At 36.0% G+C, this 25081-nt stretch overlaps 1 protein-coding gene across 4 annotated transcripts in view; it reads right to left on the minus strand.

Moving 5' to 3' along the window:
- Folh1 (folate hydrolase 1) overlaps positions 1–25081 on the minus strand; it is a 69846-nt gene that overhangs the window by 44136 nt on the left and 629 nt on the right. For 3 of the 4 annotated variants that reach the window (XM_076546651.1, XM_006995721.4, XM_076546655.1), the window contains exons 2-8: positions 22993–23101; positions 21433–21619; positions 14650–14751; positions 11867–11992; positions 10602–10788; positions 6555–6648; positions 234–332 (exon numbers count right to left, since the gene is read on the minus strand). In XM_076546651.1, the coding sequence (XP_076402766.1) occupies positions 234–332; positions 6555–6648; positions 10602–10788; positions 11867–11992; positions 14650–14751; positions 21433–21619; positions 22993–23101 (904 nt within the window). Of the gene's footprint in view, positions 1–233; positions 333–6554; positions 6649–10601; positions 10789–11866; positions 11993–14649; positions 14752–21432; positions 21620–22992; positions 23102–25081 lie in introns of those variants that run through there. The other variant, XM_076546660.1, reaches the window with a different exon arrangement.

Consider the following 25081-nt stretch of genomic DNA (forward strand, 5'->3'; position numbering starts at 1 on the left):
CTCCAAGGCAAGGTACCCACATTTCTTAATTCCATCATCATTATTTTAAAAGATTTCTAGTTTACACAGGGGGAAAGTTATATTTGCTAATTTTAATGATAAGAAATCATTGTCCTCTTCAACTTCTAGTTTTACTTCTTGATGATACTAGCTAAACTTTACATGTTTTTCATCCTCCTAAATGTCTCCTTTTAAAATCTTCTGTGTAGATAGGATTATAATATCAACTTAACTGTGTTGAAAAGTTTCCAGCAAAGCCAGGTCCCACATTGTAAGGCACTTTGAGCCCTCCCTTCCAGCTGCTGTCAGGGGGTGCTGGGCCACCCATGTGTCTGTTGGACATTAAAAAAAAATATTAGTTGGATATACTTTAATATAGCAAGTCAAAATACCAAGTAATCTATTGTCTCTGGCATCTTCTGCTAATAGTTTCTATGAATGAAGAACAGAGCAAAGTGGTTTGCATACAATAGCCATCAACCCTTTCTGCCACCCCTGTAAGGCAGTGTACACACTACCAGTTTTACATTGCAGATGAGGAATGTGAGGACAAAAGTGAATTCATAGCAATGGCCAAAGTTAAGGTGGTAAGAGGTACAGTTGATATTCTAATTTCTTACAAGAACCCAAAAATTGTGTTACTAATTATGCAATGGTAAACCATGTGTTTCTTGTGCTTTTTCTTTTTGTTTTATGTTTGTTTCTTTTCTTTGTTTTATTCTTTAAAAAAAACAGGAGTGAAAGAAGGCATGGAATTGAATGGGTAATGTGTTGGAGAGGACCTTGGAAAATCATGATCAGAATATACTGTTTGAAAAATTTTGTTTCAATTGGAAATAATACAACTCTGGGAGATGAAGAGATAGCTCATTGGTTAAGAGAACTTGTTCTTCTTGCAGAGAGCCTTAATTTTGTTCCCATGACCCACAACTTGGCTCACAAGCATTTGTAACTCTAGTTCCAAAGGATCTGATGCCTTCACCTGACCTCTATGACAATCAGGCATGTAGATGGCACACATACATACATGCAAGTAAAACAACTGTATACACAAATTTTAAAAATCTTACAAATAAAATAAAAAATATGTCTGGGCATAATTTGGCAGCTGTATTGAGGAAGTGGCAACAGTTGTGAATGCATGCATGAGTCCCACACAACATCAAATCAGAGGGAATCACAGTGTGAAGTTGTGAGGAGGCCCAAGTGGCTTATTCTTATTTCAGGAACTATTGCAATTGATTGTGGCTGGGAGAGATAGAGTTGGTATTCTTTAGCAATGTGACTCCAGAGCAACTATGTATGCTTTTACAATCTATGTACATACTGAGAGCCCTAAATGAACTCTGTGCATTTAAAGAATAAAAATAATAAAAGCGCACATGAAGTTTGGATGGGATAGTAGTAGTGGGATAGGGGAGGACCTGGAAGGGAGAGGATGGGGGTGGTGTTTCACCAAAACACAGTATTTGAATGAATGAAATTCTCAGTCAACAAAAAACAAAAATGATTAAGATTATCTCTTCCTAGAAAATATTACAAAGTGTAATCTCTTTTTAAAGCTTTATGAATGAGTAAATTTGCCCTCTCTTTTTTCCCTATCTCATCAGTTAGTTTGGCTAATAGACAGAATTCCAGAAAAAGTACTATAAAATATATTTAATTTATTTTTCACTACAAAGCATATAGTGTGCTGAGGAGATCCTTGGTTGGTAAATATTTGCTGAATAAGCATAAGAATGTGTATTTGGACCTTCAGAGATTCTATGAAAGCTAAGTGAAATGACGTGTCAGTATCCTGAGTAATGTGGAATAGGGAGACAGGTGAGTTCTGAGGCATGATGGCGAGTCAGTCTTGTCAAATATTTGAGTTTCAGGTTCAGGGAGAGAGCTTGACTCAAATCAAAAAGGTGGAGATCCACAGAGGTAGACACATAACACTGACCATAAGTTCATGTACAGGAAAGCTTATCCACATACCCACAATATGTACACACAAGAATACAACACAGACACACAACACACAAGCAATTAAATAAAGAGAATAAATGAGGTATGAAAGATATATATACATTGCTAGAAAGTATAATCCATATTCAAAACAACAGAGTATTCAAGATACAAAATACTATAGGACATAAGTGAAATTATACCCATATTTTATTGTGAATAGAATATTTTGCCAAGCATATGTTAATAGAGCTTTTGGAGAAGAAATGGGTAAAAATAAACTTCATTATAAATAGCATGTACACGTAGGTCTATGCTCATACATATAGGCATGTATAGACATAGAAGAGAAACATAAGAAAGGTAGTGACTATACTCCTCACAGTCTCAGCCTGTACCATGAAGAACACATGAACTAGTAATTACACAGACAGCAAATCAATAGAACAAAACAGTTATATGAAAGTCTAACAATGATAAAAGAAACACAAGCATGAGAATAGAAGTTTTAGTCAACAAATGTTACTGATGAATATACTACTCTTGGAAAATTAAAAACTTAAATATTAAAAGACAATGTTAATTCATTTTGAAAATATGTTAGGATTTGACAAATGTTATATACATATAAATAGTCCTAATTTTTAAAATCAGTATGATATAGCTCATTCATTCATCTCATCATTTGCCAAGCATCATTTATTGTTTACTGTGATAAATGTGCTCTGTTCTACTCAACAAGACAAGTATATAGATAGATAGATAGATAGATAGATAGATAGATAGATAGATAGATAGATAGATAGATGATAGATAGATAGATACAATGATCTTTCTGCCTAAATTTATGTCTCTCAGAAGAAAAACATACAACCAACAACAATACAAAACAGAACACTATCAACATTATATTACAGAAACCTCTGCTGCTATAGACCATGTACAAAGAAGTGGTTAAATTAGCCAATGAGATGAGGAACACATTTCTAAATGAGGTTTTACTTCCTCATTTTTAAATAAATAACAAGAAAAGATGAAGGTAATGGCAAAGTGTGAAGAGGAATCCAGGTAAGGAGCATCGAGCAAGAGTAAGGGATGATAGATGATGTGGCTGCTATATAGGAAAATTGTTGTATTTTGAGGGGGAAGCTTACAAATGAGTGGATATTTGCTTCTGGGAAGAAGCAGAGATGTGGTTTCCACAGTCTATCTACTAAATGTTACTAATGTTGGGAATTTCAATAAAAATCACTCTAAAGGGCAATCAGAAGAAAATGAACCATCTAGGTATCTAACAACAAAGGGAATGATATGGTGAGTCTTTATTGTGGTCTGGTTTTGTTTTGAGTCTATATTTAGATTTACAGCCACTGATACTGAAACACCTGAAATGTCCAGCAGATTTTCCTGAACATTCTGCTCAACCCAGACCAACTTCATATTCTTCTCAAGTACAATGAGAATATTTTCTTAAGAAAGGCCACATATTAGGCTGTAACACAAGTCTGAATAAACATAAAAGGTTGAAATCATACATTAATTTAACCCCAACAAAAATATTTTTGCAATAAACAATAGATGGAAACACTAGAAAAGTATATAGAAGAAAAGACATACTTGTGAATATACATATTTAAATAAGTGATCATACTTCCCCTGGCTGAAGGATGGATAGCATGATATTTTCTTCAGTGGGTAGCCACATATAAGCTGTCTTAATATGACTAAATAACTAAAAATAAATTAATAACAAATAAGTAAATAATAAATAAATAACTTGGGCAAGTCACTCATATTCAACTCACTGGAACACAAACAAAAAGAAGGCATGGTAGTAGGAGCGAAAATTGTTGAGATGTGGTTGAGCTGGGACTTGGAGGAAGCTGAATGAGGGAAAAGGAAATGACTAAAATTTATTATATAAATATAAAGAAAGTACAAAATAATTGAAAATTTAAAGGATATATGAATATAATGAAGAGCTATATACTAGTAAATTACACAACCTACATGAAATGAATCAATTCCTAGAAAATTGCACATTCCCAAAACTGGCTCAAGAAGAGAAAATATGATCAGACTACAAGTAAAGGGGGTAAATAGCCATAGACACCTTCCAGAAAGACAATTGGCCTTACTATTTCCTATGGCTTTGTTTTAAAGGCCAAACACCAGTTGTCCAGGTATTCTTCCAAGAAATAGATAAAGGAACATTGACAAATTTATCTTGTGTAGAAAATACCACCGTGACACTGTAATCATAAGAAAATATGATTTTATAAAAGGCTCATAAAACTAGCAAAATTCAAAGGAAATACAAAGTGAGAATGTGAGCCAGGTACTTTTAGATATCACCATATAAGATGTACTTTCATAAAAGCCTGAAAGTGTGTGTGTGTGTGTGTGTGTGTGTGTGTGTGTGCTATTCATATATTGGTGAGGAATACTGTAATAAAAATCACTTACACATGTTAGTTCCTTTTTAATTTTTATTTATTTATTTTATTTTTTATATTTTATTTTTTAATTATTCTTCTCTCATATATTACATCCCAACTGAAGTTTCCCCTTACTGTTCTCCTACCAGACCCTAAACCCCCATTTCCCCTCTTCCTTAGATCCACTCTTCCATTTCCCTTCAGAAAAGAGCACACCTCCCAGGGATATCAACCAAACATGGCACATCAAGTAACAGCAAGACAAGGCACCTCCCCTCATATTAAGGCTGGACAAGGCAACACAGTAGGAGGAAAAGGGTCTCAAAAACAGGTAAAAGAGTCATGGGCAGCCCCTGCTTCACTATTAGCAGTTTCTTATCAAAGGAAATCTGTTATGTTTATGTGACTCAAAATTGTACACCAGAGGAAGGAAGAGTATAGTGACAAGAAATTCATACACAGTTATTATAGTGTTTTCTTCTATAACAACAAAAACAAGAAACAACTTCAGTTATCCTTCAACTAGTGAATGGTTAAACAAGCTGCAGTATCATCATGTGTTTTAACAGCTCAGTAATAAAAAAGAAACCTCATGCACAAAACAGACTATTTAGAAGCTAGATGCAATTTTAGATAAATAGCATTTATAATTTTTCAATAAAATAATTATCCTACCTCAGTTAGGATACTGCTAATATTTATCTTTTTATCCAGACCAAAGAATTAGTAGACATGACTAAATAAATCTTATCTCTAATTCTATGAACTTCCATGTGTTCTCTTTCTAATACAAAGAAAATATGGGCTCATTTTAATAGGTTCTATAACTGGAATAATTTAATATAGTGTTTTGAAAAATCTGCTCTTTAACTTAACATATCACAAACATATTGCATGTTATTAAATATTCTTGCCCACTATTATTTTGTATTTTCTTGCTTTGTACAGTATAATAACCAATGACATGCTTGAAGGGGCTAAAGTTTTTCCTCCTTTGAATCCTTCCACTATCACAAGTAATCTTGTAATCATATTCATCTTTAATATAAATGTTTCGACTTCATTTGTCGACACATTTATCTAAATGCAGAGTCCATGGTGCTTGTAAATGTACGACATACTTAATCTTTACCCAAGTGGCACAGTTAACAGTAGAAACCAAAATGATCTGCTATTAGATAGGACACAGCTCCAATTTCTAGATAAAGGGATCCTCACTTGTGAAACTGGTGGCCTTACACTAGGTCATGAAATGCTTTCCCACAGATGTGATAATGAAACAATTAAAACTGCTTTGAAGTCATGCACAATGGAATACCCTTGTAGTTCCAGGATTTGGGAAACTGAGCCAGAATTATTGACAAGATGCTTTTACTCTATCAACTTTACTTTCAGAGAAATTCTTTTCTCTCTCTTCCACAGGGAAGTAAACCATGAAGGGCAAACAGATAGAAGAGAGTGGAATAGGAACAGAGAAAAGCTCAAGAATGAAGTCATAAATGGAACAGAAAAACAGATTAAAAATGGAACATTATTGGCTCTTACATTGTTATTCTGTTCCTCAGAGATAGAAATTTTAAAAATAAGAATGAAAAGATTGATAAATAAGAGATACATCGAGAAAAGGGTAGAGAGAGAGCAGAATAGAAAGCTAGAGAAGATCGGAAAAATGTCCACAGATTCAATGCCATTCTGACATAAGGTAAAGGATAAAGGGAAGGAAGAAAAGGAAAGAAGATGGAATGTCAGTATGATATTTAATTGAGCAAGACTATCAAGTAGTCATCAATCAACAGCCTTGCCTCTAATGAGTACTGTTTTTCCCAGAAAAGCCTATCTTATCATCCTTGACACAATTGGCCACTGCCTGCCTGAGAACAGGGAGATGGGCCTCCCAATATCATGGTTCCAGGAATTATCCATGATTCGCCCTTCAGCTGAAAATCCAGAGTGATAATTTTCATGGCTCTCACATATTAGATAGCCAAACACAAAATAAATTCCAGAATCAGAACCAGAATTATTTAAAACTGTAAAATCATTGCAGATTGCATCCATCACTGAGGATAGATTTCCAAAATTTGAAGATTAAAGTAAAACATTTGAAAAGTCTCTAGAATGAAATACCAAAACAGGCATCTTTTATTTTTTTTCTAGCAAACTTACTCTAGGAGTTTCTGTGCATCATCATATCCAATTGGATGGACAGGAATACTTGGAAGTCCAACAGCCTCTGTCAACTCACGCCTGTAAGCATATTCTGAGAAAAAGAGCATATTTGTCACTAAAAACAGCCTTTTTCAAATGGATTTCTGCAAATGAGATAAAACACATTCTCTCATATATTCTAGAAGTGGTAAAATTCCAGGTGTCAAAAAACATGGAGAAACTGAAACTCACATACATGTTTATGAGAGTATGAAGTCACCTGATGACCTAGAATAACTCTTCTAAAAATGCCAAACACAAAAGTGCTTTATTGAGCACCTCCACTGCTAGTTATTGACCCAAGAAGAGAGGTGAGAGAGGGAATATGCAAAGGGACAGCTCAACTTAAGGGCCATTTGAGGGGCCATGTGGAAACACAACACAGTAGAAGATTCTTAAAATATATACACGATGAAAGAAATCTAAATGGAATCACCTAATTATGGTGGAGACAACGCTCCAACTAGACATCTTTCATCATCAGTGTTTGAAATGGGTTACACATAATTGAGTTGATAGCCAAATGGTCCCATGGGAACCTCCAAACATCCTAGGCTATTGTTCTGGTTATTAGTTGCCCTCCACAAACTAATGGTAAGGCCCTGTTGCTGAAAACAACATTTACAGAGCTCACTGAACATGGAGAAGTTGAGTTGGGGACTATAGAGCCTTCACTCTTACAGATTAGTGTTCATAGTACAGAAAGGTACTTTATGGTGGTATTGTATTTGTACTGAAATGTGATTTTAATTGTTTGTTAATAAATAAAGTTGCCCAGGGGGTCAGAGCTATTAGAGCCATAGAAAGGGCGTGGCAGTGGTGGCGCTTGCCTTTAATCCCAGCTCTTGGTAGGCAGAGCTAGGTAAGTCTCTGTGTGTTCAGGGATACAGCCAGCATTGGAGACACACACCTTTAAGACCTGGAGGGCTGTACTTACAGGCAGTGACGAGGCAGTCATGTGTTTGGGTTTACAACCAATGAGAAGGCAGAACAGAAAGACTATGTAAAGACAAACACACAGGAAGTAGATCTCTTTCAGAGAGGTAGGATCACCGCAAGAGGAAAGGTAAGGTTTTAGCTCTGAGCTCTGACCTCTTGGCTTTCTCTTTTATATTGGTTCTGTGTTTCTTATTTAATAAGACAGTTGGTTACATCTACAGTACTTTATATGAAGAAAGGTAAACACTGACCCAACTATACAAACCATTCAATCTAAAGTAGTGAATGACCTGCTGCAAGAAATGCTAGTGAAATAGAGGCAAAAAGCTTGTGGGAGAAACAAACCAATACCTGATCAGATTTAAAGTCTACTCGATAAATTGGGACCCATCCCTGACACTGACCCTATGGACAAGAACCTGAAATTGAATATACCAGGGAACTAGAACAAAACCAAATACTACTTTTCTGCTATAGGAAAGTAGCAATAAAATGACTCCTAATGACATTTTGCTATACTCTTAGATCAGTGCCTTGCTCAGACAACATCAGAGAAGGTTCCTTCTATAGCAGATGGGAACAAAAACAATGACCCACAATGGGAAAGTATGCAGAGATTGAGAGAACTTAGAACATTCAATCCTAAAATGGATGTCTACAACACATCACATTCCTTCCTTTGGGGATCAGAAAATCTTTGGGAAGCAGAGGCAGAAAATATTTAAGAGCAGAGGTGATGAAGAACATCAAGAAAACAAGGCGTTCGAAACAGAAGGTGATCCATATATAAACTCACAGAGACTGTGGCAGCATACACAGGGCCTTCACAAGTCTGTTACAGATGAGGTCTTAGGGCTGAAAGGAGAAGTGGGCAAAAGCTCCCATCTCTAGACTAGCTGTTATCTCCAATTGATAACCAAACACAACGAAAAGTTAGTTTTCTCCAAGGGAATTTCACTGGGAATACAAGGCACTCTCAAGGATAGGCTTTATGCCTAGTAGTAAATGGCCAACAGAAAACATACTCAGTGGCATCTCTGTAGGTTCTTGGTCTCATAATCTTTTTTCAGAAGATTTTTTTTTACCCTACCAGCCTGTTGCATGTATTCTATTGCTTCCAGTTTTTTGTCTTTTATGGAATTCCTGTGTGGCTAATGTTTGTGTCTCTGCATCTATATGTGTTTTTGTTATTTTTCTTTGGCTCTTTTTCTTCTGTTTTGTCCTATTCAGATTTATTTGTTTTTATTTCATATTATTTTGTTCTGTTACTATTTGGATACCTATTTGGTTCCTAATGAGCGATTGAAAGCTTATGTGTTCAGATGGTAGGGGAGGTGGTGAAGATCTCAGAGGAATTGGAAGAGATGAAAGAATATCAGAATATATTGTATGAAAAAATATATTTTCAAAGAAAGAAAAATTCAAATGTAAAATTTAAAAAACATAAAATAGATAATGCACACAAAGTGACAAATGTTATCTCTAGGGATTACATGCCTTCCCTCTAAAATTCAGTCATTTTAAATGTTCAAACCATGGACAGAAATTCCAGTTAATTTAAATTTTATTTTTACAATTTTAGCTTAATAGAAAGAACATGAGTTGGAAGAGGTTTTTTTTTTTGTTTTTTGTTTTTGTTTTTAAATGTGGAAATGGAAAGGTAAGAGTAAATAAAAGTCATGCAGGACAGATTTGTGGGTTTTCATTCCATTTACATGATCAATGCACTGTTAAATACTTGAGGTTGTTTTATTTTTTATAATCTTTGAAAATTTCATACATGTATACAATTTATCTTGATCGTATTCATCCCTGCTCCCTCCAACTCCCCATAAACTTACACACACTTCGTTCTCCGTATTTCATGTATTTTATTAAAATCCCACTGAGCCCAATTAATACTTTTCATATGTAAATAGTGTGGGGTCACAGACTGGGGCATGGGAAGCCTAACAATGGCCATGCACCACCAACATGACTACTTTATGGTAGAGTAATATAAAGTGCTTTCAAAGAATGGAAACAGCTATGGCCGTGCTCTGTGTTTTAAGGGAGGTTTTCAAACCCTCCAAACACATAAGACTTAGATAAATATGTGATTTGATGAATCAGAGATGAATAATAATTATGTGTCATAGGTACGTTGACAAACTCCTTTTTCCTAAATTATGAGAATTCACTATGTCCCAAACTATGCAAACTAAATGAACACAAATTTTGAAGACATCATCTGATTGTTGAATGCATCCAAAACAATTTATCTGTTTAATTAATTTTTGACCAAGAAGCATTTCAGCAAAGTAGAAGAATGTGGACTCTGAGGCCACACTGGGACTTTGAACTCCAGTACCCTGGTTAATGATGTGATGAACGTGGGCAGACTGAGTGCATCGTTTCATTTTCCTCCCAGCAAGAGATCATAATACCCTGTTGCCTGTAAGGTTGATAAGGCATGCAGAAGCTGCCATTTAGGAAATATGACTTAGTAATTATCATTTATCTTGGCAAAGCAGGAAAAGCTATTGTATCCTTAGTGCATTATCTAACCACTTTAGACATATTTGCTCTTCTGCTCACTACTAAAAAAGTAAAAACTGTACTCATGAAAATTATAAGGTTTGTGTGAATTTTCTTAACAAGAAAAGACAACCTGGCCAAAGCTCATGGAAAAAAAAACACCAAGGGAAAAAAAAAACAGACTAGAACAGACATGAATATACTTATATTCCTTTTTAACCCATGTTCACTTTGCTGAAGAATTATTTCAAATTCAATCTTGTTTTATTCTATCTCCACCCCATGTAAGTGTGATGCATTATATTATACATGAACCATATTACATTTTAATATCTGAAACAGTCTGAATTCCATACGTATCAGGTCCAAGCCTTCAAATATGGTGTGAGGAACATGATCCAATGATTTTCAGAATTTGAAACTTTTTTATTTCAATGATTCAAAAAGTATGAGAAAAAATATACCTTTAGTCATTTTGCCAACGAAATCCTCTACAAAAATCATTTGAAATGGTCAGTTTCTTATGATGTTTGGGGTCTGATCACTCACCATTGGCTGGATAACCTGGTGTGAGGGGGTCACCTGCACCATTAAGATTTAAGACATTCCCACGCTGGACACCACCTCCAGGGAGGTTCCAGCCCTCTGGAAAAGACTTCACCCCAGGAACAAAGTAGTCAGCAGGATCTGAGTACAGAATGACACCTTTCGCACCTGCCAGTTGAGCATTTTTAACCTAGAAGACATGGTGTTTCTTTTCTCAGTTTAGATTAACTTGCTCCAGACTTAGTTATGGCAGATGCCAAGATCACATTAAATAAATAACTAAGCTCTATCTTCTATTTTAAAGATCACGTCTCACTGAGTTTTCAAGGCTGAACTTGAATCTACTCTGTAGCCCAGGAAGACTTTGAACTTGTAATTCTCCTTCCTCAGCCTCTCAAGGGGTTACAGCTATGTGACACTAGTCCTGGATACTACTTCAAAATCTCAAAGGTAATGGATTTGCAGAGCTCCAGACCTGGACCATTCTCATGACAGTGAGAGTCGGGATTTGCTGCTCCCTCTAGGTTTCTAGAAGCATAATAAGCAAGTAGAATTCCCAAGCCAAATTCCTATTAAATCTATGTCAGAAGAGGAATATTTTGGCTTTTTTTTTACTACCTATAATAATGGTCCACATTAAATTTATTTTAGCAAGTCTTTGGAGATAATATTTAAAATAAAGTTACTGGAAATTAGTAGGAAATTCAGTGTGAGGGGTTTTGTGTTTCTTTTTAAGTCGGAGAAACTTGCAGGTACAGAAAAATCTGCTGTATTTGCTCTTGCCAATAAGGTCAGCATTGCAAGAACACAAGAACACAAATATGTTAGGTGTCTTCCCTGTAAGGTGGGAGTTTATAGAGTCAAGAGAATAATAATCTCAGAAAAACTTTAAGGAAATGGTTCAACATGTGTAAAATATATACAACATTTTAGATTAGGGCAAGAGATAAATATTAAAAATTTCATCAGCATGTACCCATCATAGAAAACAGTGGATTCATTAGAGCAAATTCACACATGAACATCACGTGCTTTTATTATTATCCTATAATTTCCTATTACCCTCTTCTTTATCCCATCATCCTTCCTGTTTTTCTCCTTCTTACTAACAAATAGGCCCCACCCTTCTATTTTCATGTGTATTTAATGATTTTGCTTTTTTGACTCTAGATTCCACTTATGAGATAAAATTGCAATATATGTCTTTTTTAGCTTAACATGTTGACATCCAGTTCATCCACTTTCCTGCAAGTACATCTTTTCCTTACCTTATTTCCTCTGAACACTTTCCCATATCTGGCGATCACAATCTTTCCAGAACAATTAATCTTCATGTCCCGTTCCAGTTTAAAGAAGTCTTCAGTTCGTGCATAGTTAACATACACTAGATCCCCCTGTTGAGATCAAGAGCAATTTAGTAGAAAATGTAGCATATGTAGGCATGTACAGATGAGGGACATCTGTTATTAAAATAGATACAGATAAAGCAAAAGCCCCCAAGAGGGTCAGGACAGATCAGTATCAAATAAGACATAGGAGAAGCTAGCTTAAATTGAAAATATAATTAAACAAGTTAAGATGCATATAAGTTAAATAATACATTTTCTTTTACCTATCTTTTACTGAGTAGCTATACAATGTAGAAATACCCCCACAGAATTACATTAGTATTCAAGTTGCTACATGTAATCTGAAAAAGTCCGGTCACCATGGGTTGACAGACCCTTGGTGAAAGAAAACTTTTTTCACTTTAGACAGTACAATCAAATAGGAAAACATACTGGATCTTCACAAACATCAGAGACCAAAAACTGGCATTTGATAGGTTTATTTCCAGTCATTTGTGTGATCATGCAAGCATACTGTCATCCCTAAGTCTCAACATTGTCATTTGTAGAGTCATTTTCTGAAATGTTTTTTCCTCTAATCTATACAGAGACATATTCTGAAAAGTAATGCACACATCCATTTATTTTGCACAGGAATCTAAAAAAATGCTCATTATACCTCTATGACACCAAGTGCCTGCAAGGAATATAATTTCCAACATACTATAAACAACATTTCAGAATCGATGACACAGCTGCTCATTTGTAGCTGAAGGAATGTAAATAATCATGCTTATCTACTACTTAACTTCTTCCATTTAAGAAATAGATGAACGCAATCTGAGAATGTAGCATCATGGTATAGTATCTACTCAGAATGTGCCCGGCTCTAGGCTCAATGAACAATACCACAAAAATATTAATTATGACCAAAGCCCCAAATCTACACAAGTATATATTTCTGCACTTTCACAATTTTGTCAATTTCTTTTTTTTTTTCTTAAGCATCAACTTAGAAACCTTTGTGACAGGCTGGCTCTAAAATACACGCCTAAACTGTTCTTCAGTGAATGCTCTGCTTCAAGTTCAGGGAAGGTTCTTCAAAAGAATATAAGAGCTGAGGATGGAGATACATACTGTGAAATACTGTCTCCTGGACACAATGGCTGTTGCATTCAGGAACTCAGACTCCCCATAGTTACCAGCAGAATATCAAGCCAGCCAAAATTCCTGTATAGATGGGTGAAGTCCCGCCCATTACTTAGAAACTATTAGCAGTTGTTAGCTGTTAGAAGAGAGGAAGAGTCATCCTCTCATGAACAAGTGGCCACTGGTAGGTTTCCCTATGCTCCAAAAGATAGTCCCACAACTGTGCATGTATGGGCAAGACTAACTAGCACTATCATCCAAGAGCAAAGAGATAAAGAAAGAGTAGACAGAAATTGAGAGAGAGAGAAAGAGAGAGAGAGAGAGAGAGAGAGAGAGAGAGAGAGAGAGAGAGAGAGAGAGAGAGAGAGAGAGAGAGGCTAAATTGGTCTGTTCACATTTCTTGATTGTACCAACAAGTTCCCACTTGGGAGAAGCAATTTAGGGGCGATTCCCCCGTTAAGTATTACAAAATGACAGCTATCTTTTGATAAACTGACAATCATCATAAGACAAACTATTCTGGAGAATGGATTGGAGAAGACACAGTTTAAAATTTTGCAAACAAAAGTAACCAATAGATACACTCCCTAGGCAAGTGGTATTCTCAGTTGAAAAACCACTTTGTTTTAGACAATGGACTTCTTGTATGACTTACACTGTGCTGTTGTTCTATGATTGTAAATATAATCTGGCCCTGGGCTTGGAATTTTCCCTGATTCCTTCAAGCTTCTATTTTTCTGCTCTTATCATTGTGAACATTTGGGTGAGAAAAGTAGTGGTCCTCAAAGATTGGTCCTGGAGTTCAGCCTTACAGAGGACCCTGTGAGAAGCACCCATGAGCTCTTGGGTACATCCGAAGACATGCTGAAATGCTAGAATATAGGCTAGAAACCAGAATCTGTGCTTTGCAAACCCTCCATTTATGTGACACATATTAAAACATGAGAAATACTACAGTATGTTTATAGATATTGTGAAATTGCATTTTTTTTTGGTTTTTCGAGACAGGGTTTCTCTGTGTATTTTTTTGCACCTTTCCTAGATCTCATTTTGTAAACCAGGCTGGCATCAAACTCACAGAGATCTGCCTGCCTCTGCCTCCTGAGTGCTGGGATTAAAGGCGTGCACCACCACCGCCCGTCGAAATTGCAAATTTTAAATAGACTAATGCATGAGCCAGTGTTATATGTTCCACAGGACTCAGATGACATAGATTCAAGAATTAATGATGGAGAAATGTATTGCATACACATAAGAGACCTATATAATTAATAGAGAAGTAATGCTCTACTGGCTGGGTTACAGATCACCCAGGAAATCTCAACAGTCAACACATGTGCCTTCTATTTGAATGTAAATAGTGATAGCATAGATATTGAAACCTTCTGCATCATTGTTCAGTATCGTGGAAGAATTTAAGCATGTTTGCAGGAAAGAAAAAATAATGAAGTTTGTGATATCTTTTGAGAGAGGAGAAAAAAACTATGTAGGTCAGACAGTTTAATTATTGCCTAACAGTATGAGGAAATAGGACTACTGCTCATCACTTGTATTGTGCTGTGCTACATTGTTACCTCTGGCATCCCTGGTGGAGAGAAGGCACTGAAAGGTGGCACTACATCTGAGATGTTCTCATATCCTGGAGGTGGCAGTTCAGATAATGACGTGTTGAAAATCTAGAGAAACAAACAAGATAATCAAGAGTAAATCCGTTCAAGTTTATCACAAGCAATTAAGGAAAAATGCATCCATCTCTTGGGTCAGTTGTCACACTTGTTATACACGGGTGCTCCACAGTAGGATAGAAGAGATTCATCCTCTTGAGGGTCCTAGAAGAGCCCACAAGCACCAGCTTCCATTTAAGGAGAAAATGTCTGCAGACATCATTTTAAGGTCTTCAAATAGAACTATAGCCTTGCATAGTAAAGGTGGTCATTATTATAATAATGCTGGAACAAGTTAAATATCAAATTTACTTTAACAAAAAGGTCACATAGTTGAGAGATGTACCCCCAATAGCACTCAGATACACTGAAAAACATTCATACTTGAAAGAATGAAAAACATTTAGAGTAGACACCAAAATGAGTACAGAGGAAGGCTAGTTCAAGAACCCTCTCCACCATTGCTATCTTAGCTGGGGACATATTGTGAGTTTCTGGGGTTTTCCCTAGCTGCAGATTTCTCCCCATCCCCTTAATGGTACACTCTGTCAAGATATCTTTCATTACTCTCCATCTCTCCCCTAACTCGGCCATCTCGAGCCCTCATGTTCCTACCTCCCATCCCCTCCCCTCTATTCACTCCTCTCAGTTTGCCCAGAAGATCGTAACCTTTCCCCTTCCTGGGAAGATCCATGTGTATGTCCCTCTTAGTGTCCTCCTCTTTACTACACTCAGATTGGTGTCTACCCTAATTGTCATCATAGAACCTACATCCAGTGACTGGTGGAAGCAGATGCAGAGACCCACAGCCAAGCAGTTGCCCAAGATCCTGGAGTTCAGTTGAAGAGAGGGAGGAAGGATTATAAGAGCAAAGGGGATCCGGATCATAATAGGAAAAACCACAGAGATAGCTGACCTGAGCTAATGGGAGCTCATGGACTCTGGACTGACAGCTGGGGAGCCTGCATGGGACTGAACTAGGCCCTCTGAATGTGGGTGAAAGTTGCATGGTTTGATGTGCTTGTGGGTCCCCTGGCAATGGTACCAGGATTTATCCCAGGTTTACAAACTGTCTTTTTAGACACCAATCCCTATGGTGCAATGCCTTACTCAGCCTTGATGCAGGGGGGAAAGGCTAGGTCTATCCCTAACGTGGTATAACAGCCTGTGTTGACTATTCAAGGGAGGCCTTACTCTCTATGAGGAGGAGATGGGGTGGGATGGGAGTAGTGGGAGAAGCAGGAGAAGAGGAGGGAGGGGAACAGGTTGGTATATAAAAAGAAAGAAAATCTTTTTTAATAAAAAATTATATAAAAAATAAAAATAAAATAATTTAAGCAGGAAAGAAAGAATGAAAAACACTAACCAAAATATATCTGTTTATCTAAATTAAATCAGAAAAGCAAGGACTATTAAGAACCTCCCAAAATAGCAAACAAATAAAAACAGATATGCAACAGGAATTCTGAGATGTAACACTAAAATCTGTATTATAGGTTTGGATACTGAATATCCCTCAATGTCTGCATGTTAAAGGATTGGTTGCCAGGCTGGCATGATCAGGAGGAAGTGCAAACTCCATGACATGGGGTCTTGTGGGTGATCTCTCCGTGGAAGGTATGACCATAAAGGATTTGTTACATCTCAGCAACTGCCTCATTCTTTTCTTTCTTGTTGTGACATTGGTAGTTTTTGCTACCGCTCCCTTCACTATTAGTCAATGCCTCATTAGAGGTCCAAAGTGATGGAACCCTTTGATTATGGACTGGAAACACCAAAATAAAATAAACTTCAATAAGTTAATTAACACAAGTAATGAAAGCTGACTAGAATAAAACAGTCCGTTTTTGTCTCTTGTTAGTCTTATCAAAGTATAAGGGCCCATAAAGAGAGCATAGACATTAATACAGTCTGACTACACTTCAGGAAATAGAGTCTTACAGGAGAATCCTGCATAAATTAGTTTCCAATGAACAATATATTTTAGAGTTATGGATAAATTAGACATAAATTAATTCCACAGAAAGTGATGGTTCAAGGCCTCAAAGGATCTACATTTTCCCACTCACTACTTAGAACAAAATGCTTCTAGGTGAGGAGTTTATTTTAGAGTAGTGTCTAGTTGGTAGTGCTGCTTGTAGCCCAGCAAAAATTGTCAAGATGCCATTATCCTTTAATTTAGACCTTTAAAAGTCCTAAAAGAAGTCATAAGGAAGAACTCAGAACCCAAACAAAAATCACTGAACATACACAAAGTCCTTTGGGAAGGAGTAGACATAGAGAACAGAGAATTAACTACATGTCTAGCACTTATTATATAGATGTCATTGGTTTGGAATTTTAATGAAAAACCTTTAAATAAATGTAGAAAAAAAAGAACATGTAGTGTCCACACACAGGAACACATACCTGAAATCTCAGCATGAGGATACCCAGGCAGGCAGATTGAAAACTCAAGGCTAATCTAGGCTACATAGCCAGAAAATATCAAATAACAGAGACAAAATTTAAAAGAGGCAAATCTAGCAAGCAATAGAAATTAATAAGTTTAGGAGACAGACCTATAAGTATAATTTATCTCAGTGTAGAAATTAGGAAAAAAAGAAATATTAAGAGATTATAGTGACAAAATATGGAGGTTCAGGGCACCCACAAAGTTCTTAAAGAGAAATGATAGAAATGCTGCAAAAGAACTAAATTTGAGACAATATGCTGAAATTGATAAAGTATATGATATTAAGGATGTCCAATACGTTTGTCCATAATACAATAGATGTATGCCCTGTCTATCAGAGTATAACTTAAATGCTCAGCTTAGTACATAGCTATCATATTAATCTTCATATGATTAATAAAGACAGAAGGAAGTAATATTAAGAAGAGGTTTCAGCCAAATAATGATACAAACTACTAAACCAATATGAAAGATGAAGTCCCCAAACTAACAAATATGCATTTTTGCCAAAGAAACAGAACATTTATGTAAATTGACACATACTAATTTCTAATGGAAACCTTAGTTGGATTTTTATTGCTGTGATAAAACACCATGGCAAAAGCAATTTGGTAATAAAAAAGTTTCTTTCAGTTTACAGTCTGTCACTGAAATCGGGAATGGAAATCAAGGCAGGAACCTGGAAGAAGATACTGAAACAGAAGCCGAGGAGGAACTCTATTTAATCACATATTCCTCATGACTTTCTCAGCCTACTTTCTTATAAAACTAGGTACACCAGCCCAGGGATGACATGCCCACATTGAGGTGGAGCCTGTCATATCAATCACTAATTAAGACAGTACCTCAGAGACTTGTGTGCAGTCCATAGGCCAATCCTATAGAAACATTTTCTCAATTAACATTCCTCTTCCAAATATGTTTCTATTTGTGTCAAGTGGGCAAAAAACATTCAGCACAATTCTTTACCTATAAACCATATTACCTAATCACTATATATATATATATACATATATACATATATATATATATATATATTTTTTAAACCATATTAAACCTGACAATGAGAACAGAATAAAAATTCTAAACACTCAGTAATGCATATGTGCAATCCCAGCAAGAGAACTGGAAATTCTAGGCTAGCCTGGGCTAGCAAGATGCTGTCTTAAAGAATGAACAAATAAATAAGATAATTTAAGAAGAAAAAATGGAAATTAGAAAAAAAATAAGACATCAGTGATTACTGAAATACCTCTTATCCAAACTTAAGAGAATTAGTTGAGGCAGTTATGAGAGAACTTGAACCTCAGAATTTATTAAAGACTGGATATCAGTAAATTGAGCATTCTTCAGAAGATGCTACAAGGAATAGCAAAGTCAATACAAAGACAGCAATAAAAGAAATCTAAAGTAAGGGCACAATCAATAAACCATGAAGTTAGGTTACAAAACACCGCTAAAGACGAAGTTTAATATTTGAATACATTAGCAAAAATGACATACCTCTGACAAAATCAATAAAACAAAATAGAAAAATCAATATTAGGCATGTCTTCAGATATTTTAAAATTTGAGATTATATAAAGAATAATGGAGGCCAAAAACTTGGGATTTAGACAAAGTGGAAAGACACATCTCATTTTCATTTCACTCTTTTAAGTTTGTATTTCTGTATCTCATTGTAGTGCTGTGTCAACAAAACATCTGTGCACCAGCCCATAAATATATCAACAGTAAGATGTAACTTCTTATTATACCACACTTCTGCAATATTACTATTATTTTCAGACAAAATTTTCAATATGTAATCCAAGCTTGCCTGGAATTCATGAGGTAGCCCACCCTGGCTTTGAATCTCATGATTATCATCTTTACTCAAGTTCCCTAATGCTGAGATTAGGTCAGAAACAGACACTATCAAAACTGAATAAAATGTGATTAAGAAAGTGAAAATTGATATAAAGAATACATATTTTAAAAATATAGCAGTATTATGCCAATTAAAATTATACTAGCTGTTTTAGTTCTTCCATACAATAAATGTGTCAGCACCAAGTGGTTTTCATTGAACTTGAAATATTAAAGAATAATATAATTTTTGAATATATAATTTTTCAAAAAAAATTATTAATTAATTTTTTCATTTACTTTGCATAGTGATCACTCTTCCCCTCCCTCCTTTCCTCCCATTTCCTCCCTTCCTGCCTTCCCTCTATCCCCACCACCATCCACTTCTCCATCTCCATTCAGAAAGGGGCAGGTCTCCCAAGGGAGTCAACAAAACATGGCACATCATGTTGAGGCACTACCAAGCTCCTCCCCCTGCATCAAGACTGGGCAAGGCAAGCCAGCATGGAGAATAGGTTTTCAAAAGCCATCTTAAGTGCCAGGGAAAGTTCCTGATCCCACTGCTAGGAGCCCCACAAACAGACCAAGCTAAACAACTGTCATCACAACATGCCAAGGGCCTAGGTTGGCCCCATGTAGGCTATCTAGCTGTGGGCCGAGTCCCTGAGCTTCCTCGAGTTCGGGTCAGCTGTCTCTGTGGGTTTCTCCATCATAATCTTGACCCCCCCCCCCCATATAATCCTTCCACCCTCTCTTCAACTGGACTCCCAGAGCTTGATGCAGTGCTTGGCTGTGGATCTCTGTATCTGCTTCCATCAGTTACTGGATGAAGGCTCCCTGATGACAATTAGGGTAGTCACCAATCTGATTACAGGAGTTGACCAGTTCAGGTACTCTCTCCACTATTGCTAAGAGATTTAGCTGGGATCATCCTTGTGGATTCCTGAGAGTTTCTCTGGCACCAGGTTTCTCTCTAACCCTGAAATGCCCCCTTGCACCAAGACACCTCTTTCTTTACTCCCCTCAATCTGTCCTGCCCCCAACCTCCCCAACCATATCTTTCATGTTCCCATCCTTCTATCCCCCTTCCCTGGCCCTGCCCCCAGTTTACCCAGAAGATCTCTTCTAGTTCATAATTTTTATAATTTTAAGAAATGAGTAACAGTACTTGAACATTGGTGTTAGGCTAGAGTGATAAGCATGGGCTGGAATGATCACAACCCCAGCGAACACTGCATGACTCTGAAATAAAAAGCAATGCAAGGGCTGGAGAGATGGCTCAGAGGTTAAGAGCACTGACTGCTCTTTCAGAAGTCCTGAATTCAATTCTCAGCAACCACATGGTGGCTCACAACCATCTGTAAAAAGCAATGCAAGCATACTACTTATGGAAAATAAGTAAGTGTTAAAAGAACAGCTCATAGATTGAATAGTAATTGCCCTGGAAAGGGGAACACAAGCAAGAAACACTCTAGAACTGTGTGATTAAAGTTAGAATTGTATCATATCAGTGATTATAATATATGTGTGTGTATACTTATATATGTTCATTACAAGAAAAGACTGATACATTGTTAGTAAGAGAAGTTAAATAACAATTTGAAAAAGTCAAATGTGAAAACATTTTAATTTGTAAGTAGCTTGAAAATGCTATTTATAAGAGGAATTTCAGTTACAAGATGACTATCTGAAGCTATGTAGACCGTACTAGATATATTAGGTCTGCTATGTAAAATGTATTGATGGTGATAAATGTTTTAGTTATACTTTATTGTTTTCATATTGAACATACATGTTGATCAGACCAACTTCAACTAACTGTATTATAATCTGTTTGGCAAATATGCACCCTGACTTAAAAACAAAATTATAAATTCTTTGTTTTAGATACATTTGCCTCCAAATGTATTCCTTTCCAAATGTCCAAGACAAGGTCTTAACAAAAGCCTATGTACAAGGTCATTTGAGAAATTTTCATTCAGTGCAGCTAGAACTTTTAGCTAAAACCAGGTGGAAATAGAATCTTTTAAACCAATACATCCTTGCTAGCTCAAACCAACACTGGTTCTCTAAATATTCTGGCAAACTCTAAATCTTTGAAATGTCTTTATGCTTTAAGGCATGAAAGTCTGTTTAGCTGGTCAGAATCTTAACCATATATTGCATTTGAAATTGGTATATAATACTAAAAAATAGAAAGTAACTATAATGAAGCATTCATTTAAAAAAAATCTTTCCCAAATCACACTACATTCAAACACTCTAAGAAATGAACTGACATTGATAAGGAGATTTTTAAAGGCAAATCACAAATGTCAATAATAATGAACTTGGTAAATATGTAGAGATGATACAAGATTGACGTGGAGTGTTTCTTGTATTTTTTTTACCTCATTTCCATCTTCATCAATTATTGAGATGTAGTTGGGTTGAGTCTTATTTGGGTAGGATAACAGCACATCATAATGGGACAACTCAACCGAATCCAGGCCAAATTCTTTCCACTGGGCATGAATTTGCTTTGCAAGCTCAAAATTCTGTACTGTTCCTGCCAAGTGTGGTGTCCGTGTGAAATTACTGGTGAAGAAACATTGAAAATGTTTAAACATTAAAGGTTAGTATGTCTTTATCTCCAATAAGCACCAAGACAAAACTATTTATGTCATGCCTATAATGCAAATATAGTGGCATAAATACAAGATACAGAGTTTTTTTTTTTTTTCAAAAAGAAGTTTAAGCCCAAAGCCTCTCATTCAACATGGCCCTTCTGAAACTGGGGAAGCAATGGTTTTCATGGTTTTTAACTCCATTGTAATTTATATAAGGTATATATGTACATACCTACAGATATATAGTTCAATCCATATGTTAATATTTAATAGTCTTTTTATATCAAATTACTTTGTATTCATTAGGAAATCCTTCAATCATTAGAAGAATTTTGCATATTTTTGACACATATTATTTTGATTTGTTGAAAACTATAAAGCATTGTAGGTGGTTACATATACTAAAACTATTCATTCACATATTTTACTTTTAACTAATTATAAATTTCACTTTGTGACAACTTTTAACTTTTAGTTTCTTGCATTATTGAGAATCAAACACAGGGCCTTGTGTATGCTCAATGACAGAGCTCTTGCCTAGAATGTGCAAGGCACAATACTTTTAAAATTTATTTACCTATCTCTTTCACTTTAAACTACTTCAGTAAGAATTGAATTAGTCTTTAAATTTTGAAAAATTCTGCTTTGCAGTTTTAGCCTTATCACAGCAGTATCTTTACCCTCATCTCATAGATATGCAAATAAAAGCTTAGGATGCTTCATTATTCACTCAGGTACTTTCCTGTCAATGAGCCCAGATGGAGTTTGAACTAATTTTTATGCAATTTTAAAGTCAACCTTTTCTTGATTAAAACATACTATCTTTCTTTAAAAGATGAGTCAGCAAAGTAAGTTCTGTGATTTATATTTGGCCATGATCTGTTTTTTTGTACAGTCCACAGGCAAAGAACAGCTTTATATTTTAAGTAGGTGAGGAGTAAACATGACGGAATTTTGTAATACATGAACACATGAGAATCAAATTTCAGTGCTCATGAGTACAGTTTTATCAGAACTGGCACATGTATTTTCCTCATACTTTCCATAGCTTCTTTTATGTTGTAGGAGCAAAATTAAGTAGTTGTGACAGATATCTGCTGGCTTGCAAAGGCTGGTCTTTGTATATTCAGTGTTTGCTAACTCCCACTCTGAAAGCTTTCTAATGATATGAAGTTAAGCTGAAGCTGTAATCTTCCCTACATGGAAAGTAATACAAGATCCTCAATAAATAAAGCATTGTGAAAAGCCAATTTTTGTATATAAAATGTTGTATCAAAACATCTGTACAGAACAATGTTTTTGCAATATACTGCCCTTATCGACTTTTAAGCATAAGCTTACTATAAAAATGTTTTGATGTTCTCAGCCTTCAATTCATGCAAAAATGCCTTCTTCATGCCAGGATGGGGAACAATATTAGTTGACTCACTGGAAGATTTTATAAACCACCCTGAAAAATACAAGCAAAGATATAAGTGAGATATGAAGTCATGGCTGGGTCTTGTTTTTATGTAAGACACAGTTATTTATCTTTTGTATTAGCTGGGATTTTGTTGTTTTCTCTCCCTTGTTTGCTTCTATGGGGAAAAGAGCATATCAGTATTTTTTTTGAATTGCAAAACAAGTACAACATATTTTAAACAAATTTCAATTATGTGCATTGCTGTTACTTCTCAGAAAAGTTTAATAAGGAAATTCAATTTGGTATTATTGTTTCAACTATTGGCGATAAAATGTTTTGAAAATGTATCTTTTTCTACATTAGCTTCTTTTGCCGGTAATTGCTTGCTTCTTTGTAGAGCTAGAATAAGCATTTAACAAATGATTATAATGAATTAATTATGAGTACAGTGACTAGAGAGGTTGCTCAGCAGTTAAGAGCATGTACTGTTCTTGCAATGGACCCAAGTTTGATTGCCAGAACCAACATCTGGCAGTGCAGTTATCTGTAACTTAAGCTTCACGGAAAGTAACGCCCTCTCCTGAAATCTATGGACACCTGTTCTCACGTCTCACACATGTACATTGCCACAGATATAAACATACACAGATAATCAAAAAGAGAATTTTAACTATGACTATATTTCAAGTATATCAATTTTCTCAAAGCATTAAAGAAAACTCGGACTTTAGTCTGCTTTGAATTTGAAACTACAACAAAATGTACTGATATTTTTTTTTCCAAGTGAAACAGGCTTGAGAAATTGAAGGTTAGAAGCCTACAATAAACTATAATGTACCCAAAACCCTGTAAGAAATTCAATGCACAGAAAACTGCAGAGAGTTTATAACCAGTTCTTTAGTCCCTGGCTGCATGAGTTTATTTTAATCTGAAAGGGATAGGGCATCATTGCAAGTTTACAGAGTACTTGGTCTGAGAATGCAGAAGGTTACCCAGTCAAACTTGGTGGAACTCTTCCCATTTTTGATCACGTATGCACAAATACCCAAGCATATAAATATGCACATTGAGACACATCGTTGGGCAAAAAGGAATATATTATCCCTGTGTATAAAACTAAGGGAACCCAGAGATGACTGTGAGATTAAGGAAGAACACCCTGTGGATGATAGATTAGAACCAAGGTCTAAAAAAATATACAAGAAGAAGATAGAGTCCTGTGGAGGAGACAGGACATTAAAACACTAACAAACTGAGTCACTGAGCCCTGAAACCAAGGATCACAGTGAGGGAAAAAAAGTAAAAGCAATAAATTGACATTAGGATATGCAGCCTTTTTGAATCCCATGCTAACCTTTCCAAGCCTTGTTTCTCACTTTTAAACTGAAATAATGGAAACTCAATTTAAGTCGTCTTTCTGAGAAAATACCTCATTGAAGCCCCACAACAACCATAGGTGGTTACTGTTAGTTAAGATTGAAGGCAATGGACTAAGGCTACCCAACTGGTCTATAGCCTGTTTTTACAAATCCCAGAGAGGTGACTCAGAATTCAGAGTAAAGAAGGCCGACTTAGATGACATCTTAGACTGGCCTGTGTGTTAAAGTCAGTTAGGAAGAAGACGTGAGCATTGCTCCAGGAAAGTTCCGCATGCTGTTTCATGTTCTATAAGTTACTCATATTAGCTTCATCAGTAAAAACAGGGAAACTAAGGCTTAAAGAGACTCAGTAACTTTTTCGCAGTGAGAATTAGTTATACAATTTCTGAATTCATAAGTGTGCTAGCCTGTGCTGCTCACGTTTTCTTACAGTTGGGCGAAATCTGAACCAAGCACAAAGACCTCCTGCTGAGACTGTGTTCAGAAAGTGCTGACAGTAGTTAACATTCCCCAGAATGTGCTTCTGTTAGGTCCAAGGAAGAATGTGAACAGAAAGAGACTCCTTTCACAGTGATGTCCTGAACGCGGTGGTAACCCAGAATCTGCCCCAGGTCTGAGCTAGAGGAAACCCCAAGCCATCAAGAGCCAC

Source organism: Peromyscus maniculatus, chromosome 1 (genome assembly GCF_049852395.1).
Source record: "Peromyscus maniculatus bairdii isolate BWxNUB_F1_BW_parent chromosome 1, HU_Pman_BW_mat_3.1, whole genome shotgun sequence".
Classification (NCBI taxonomy): Eukaryota; Metazoa; Chordata; class Mammalia; order Rodentia; family Cricetidae; genus Peromyscus; species Peromyscus maniculatus.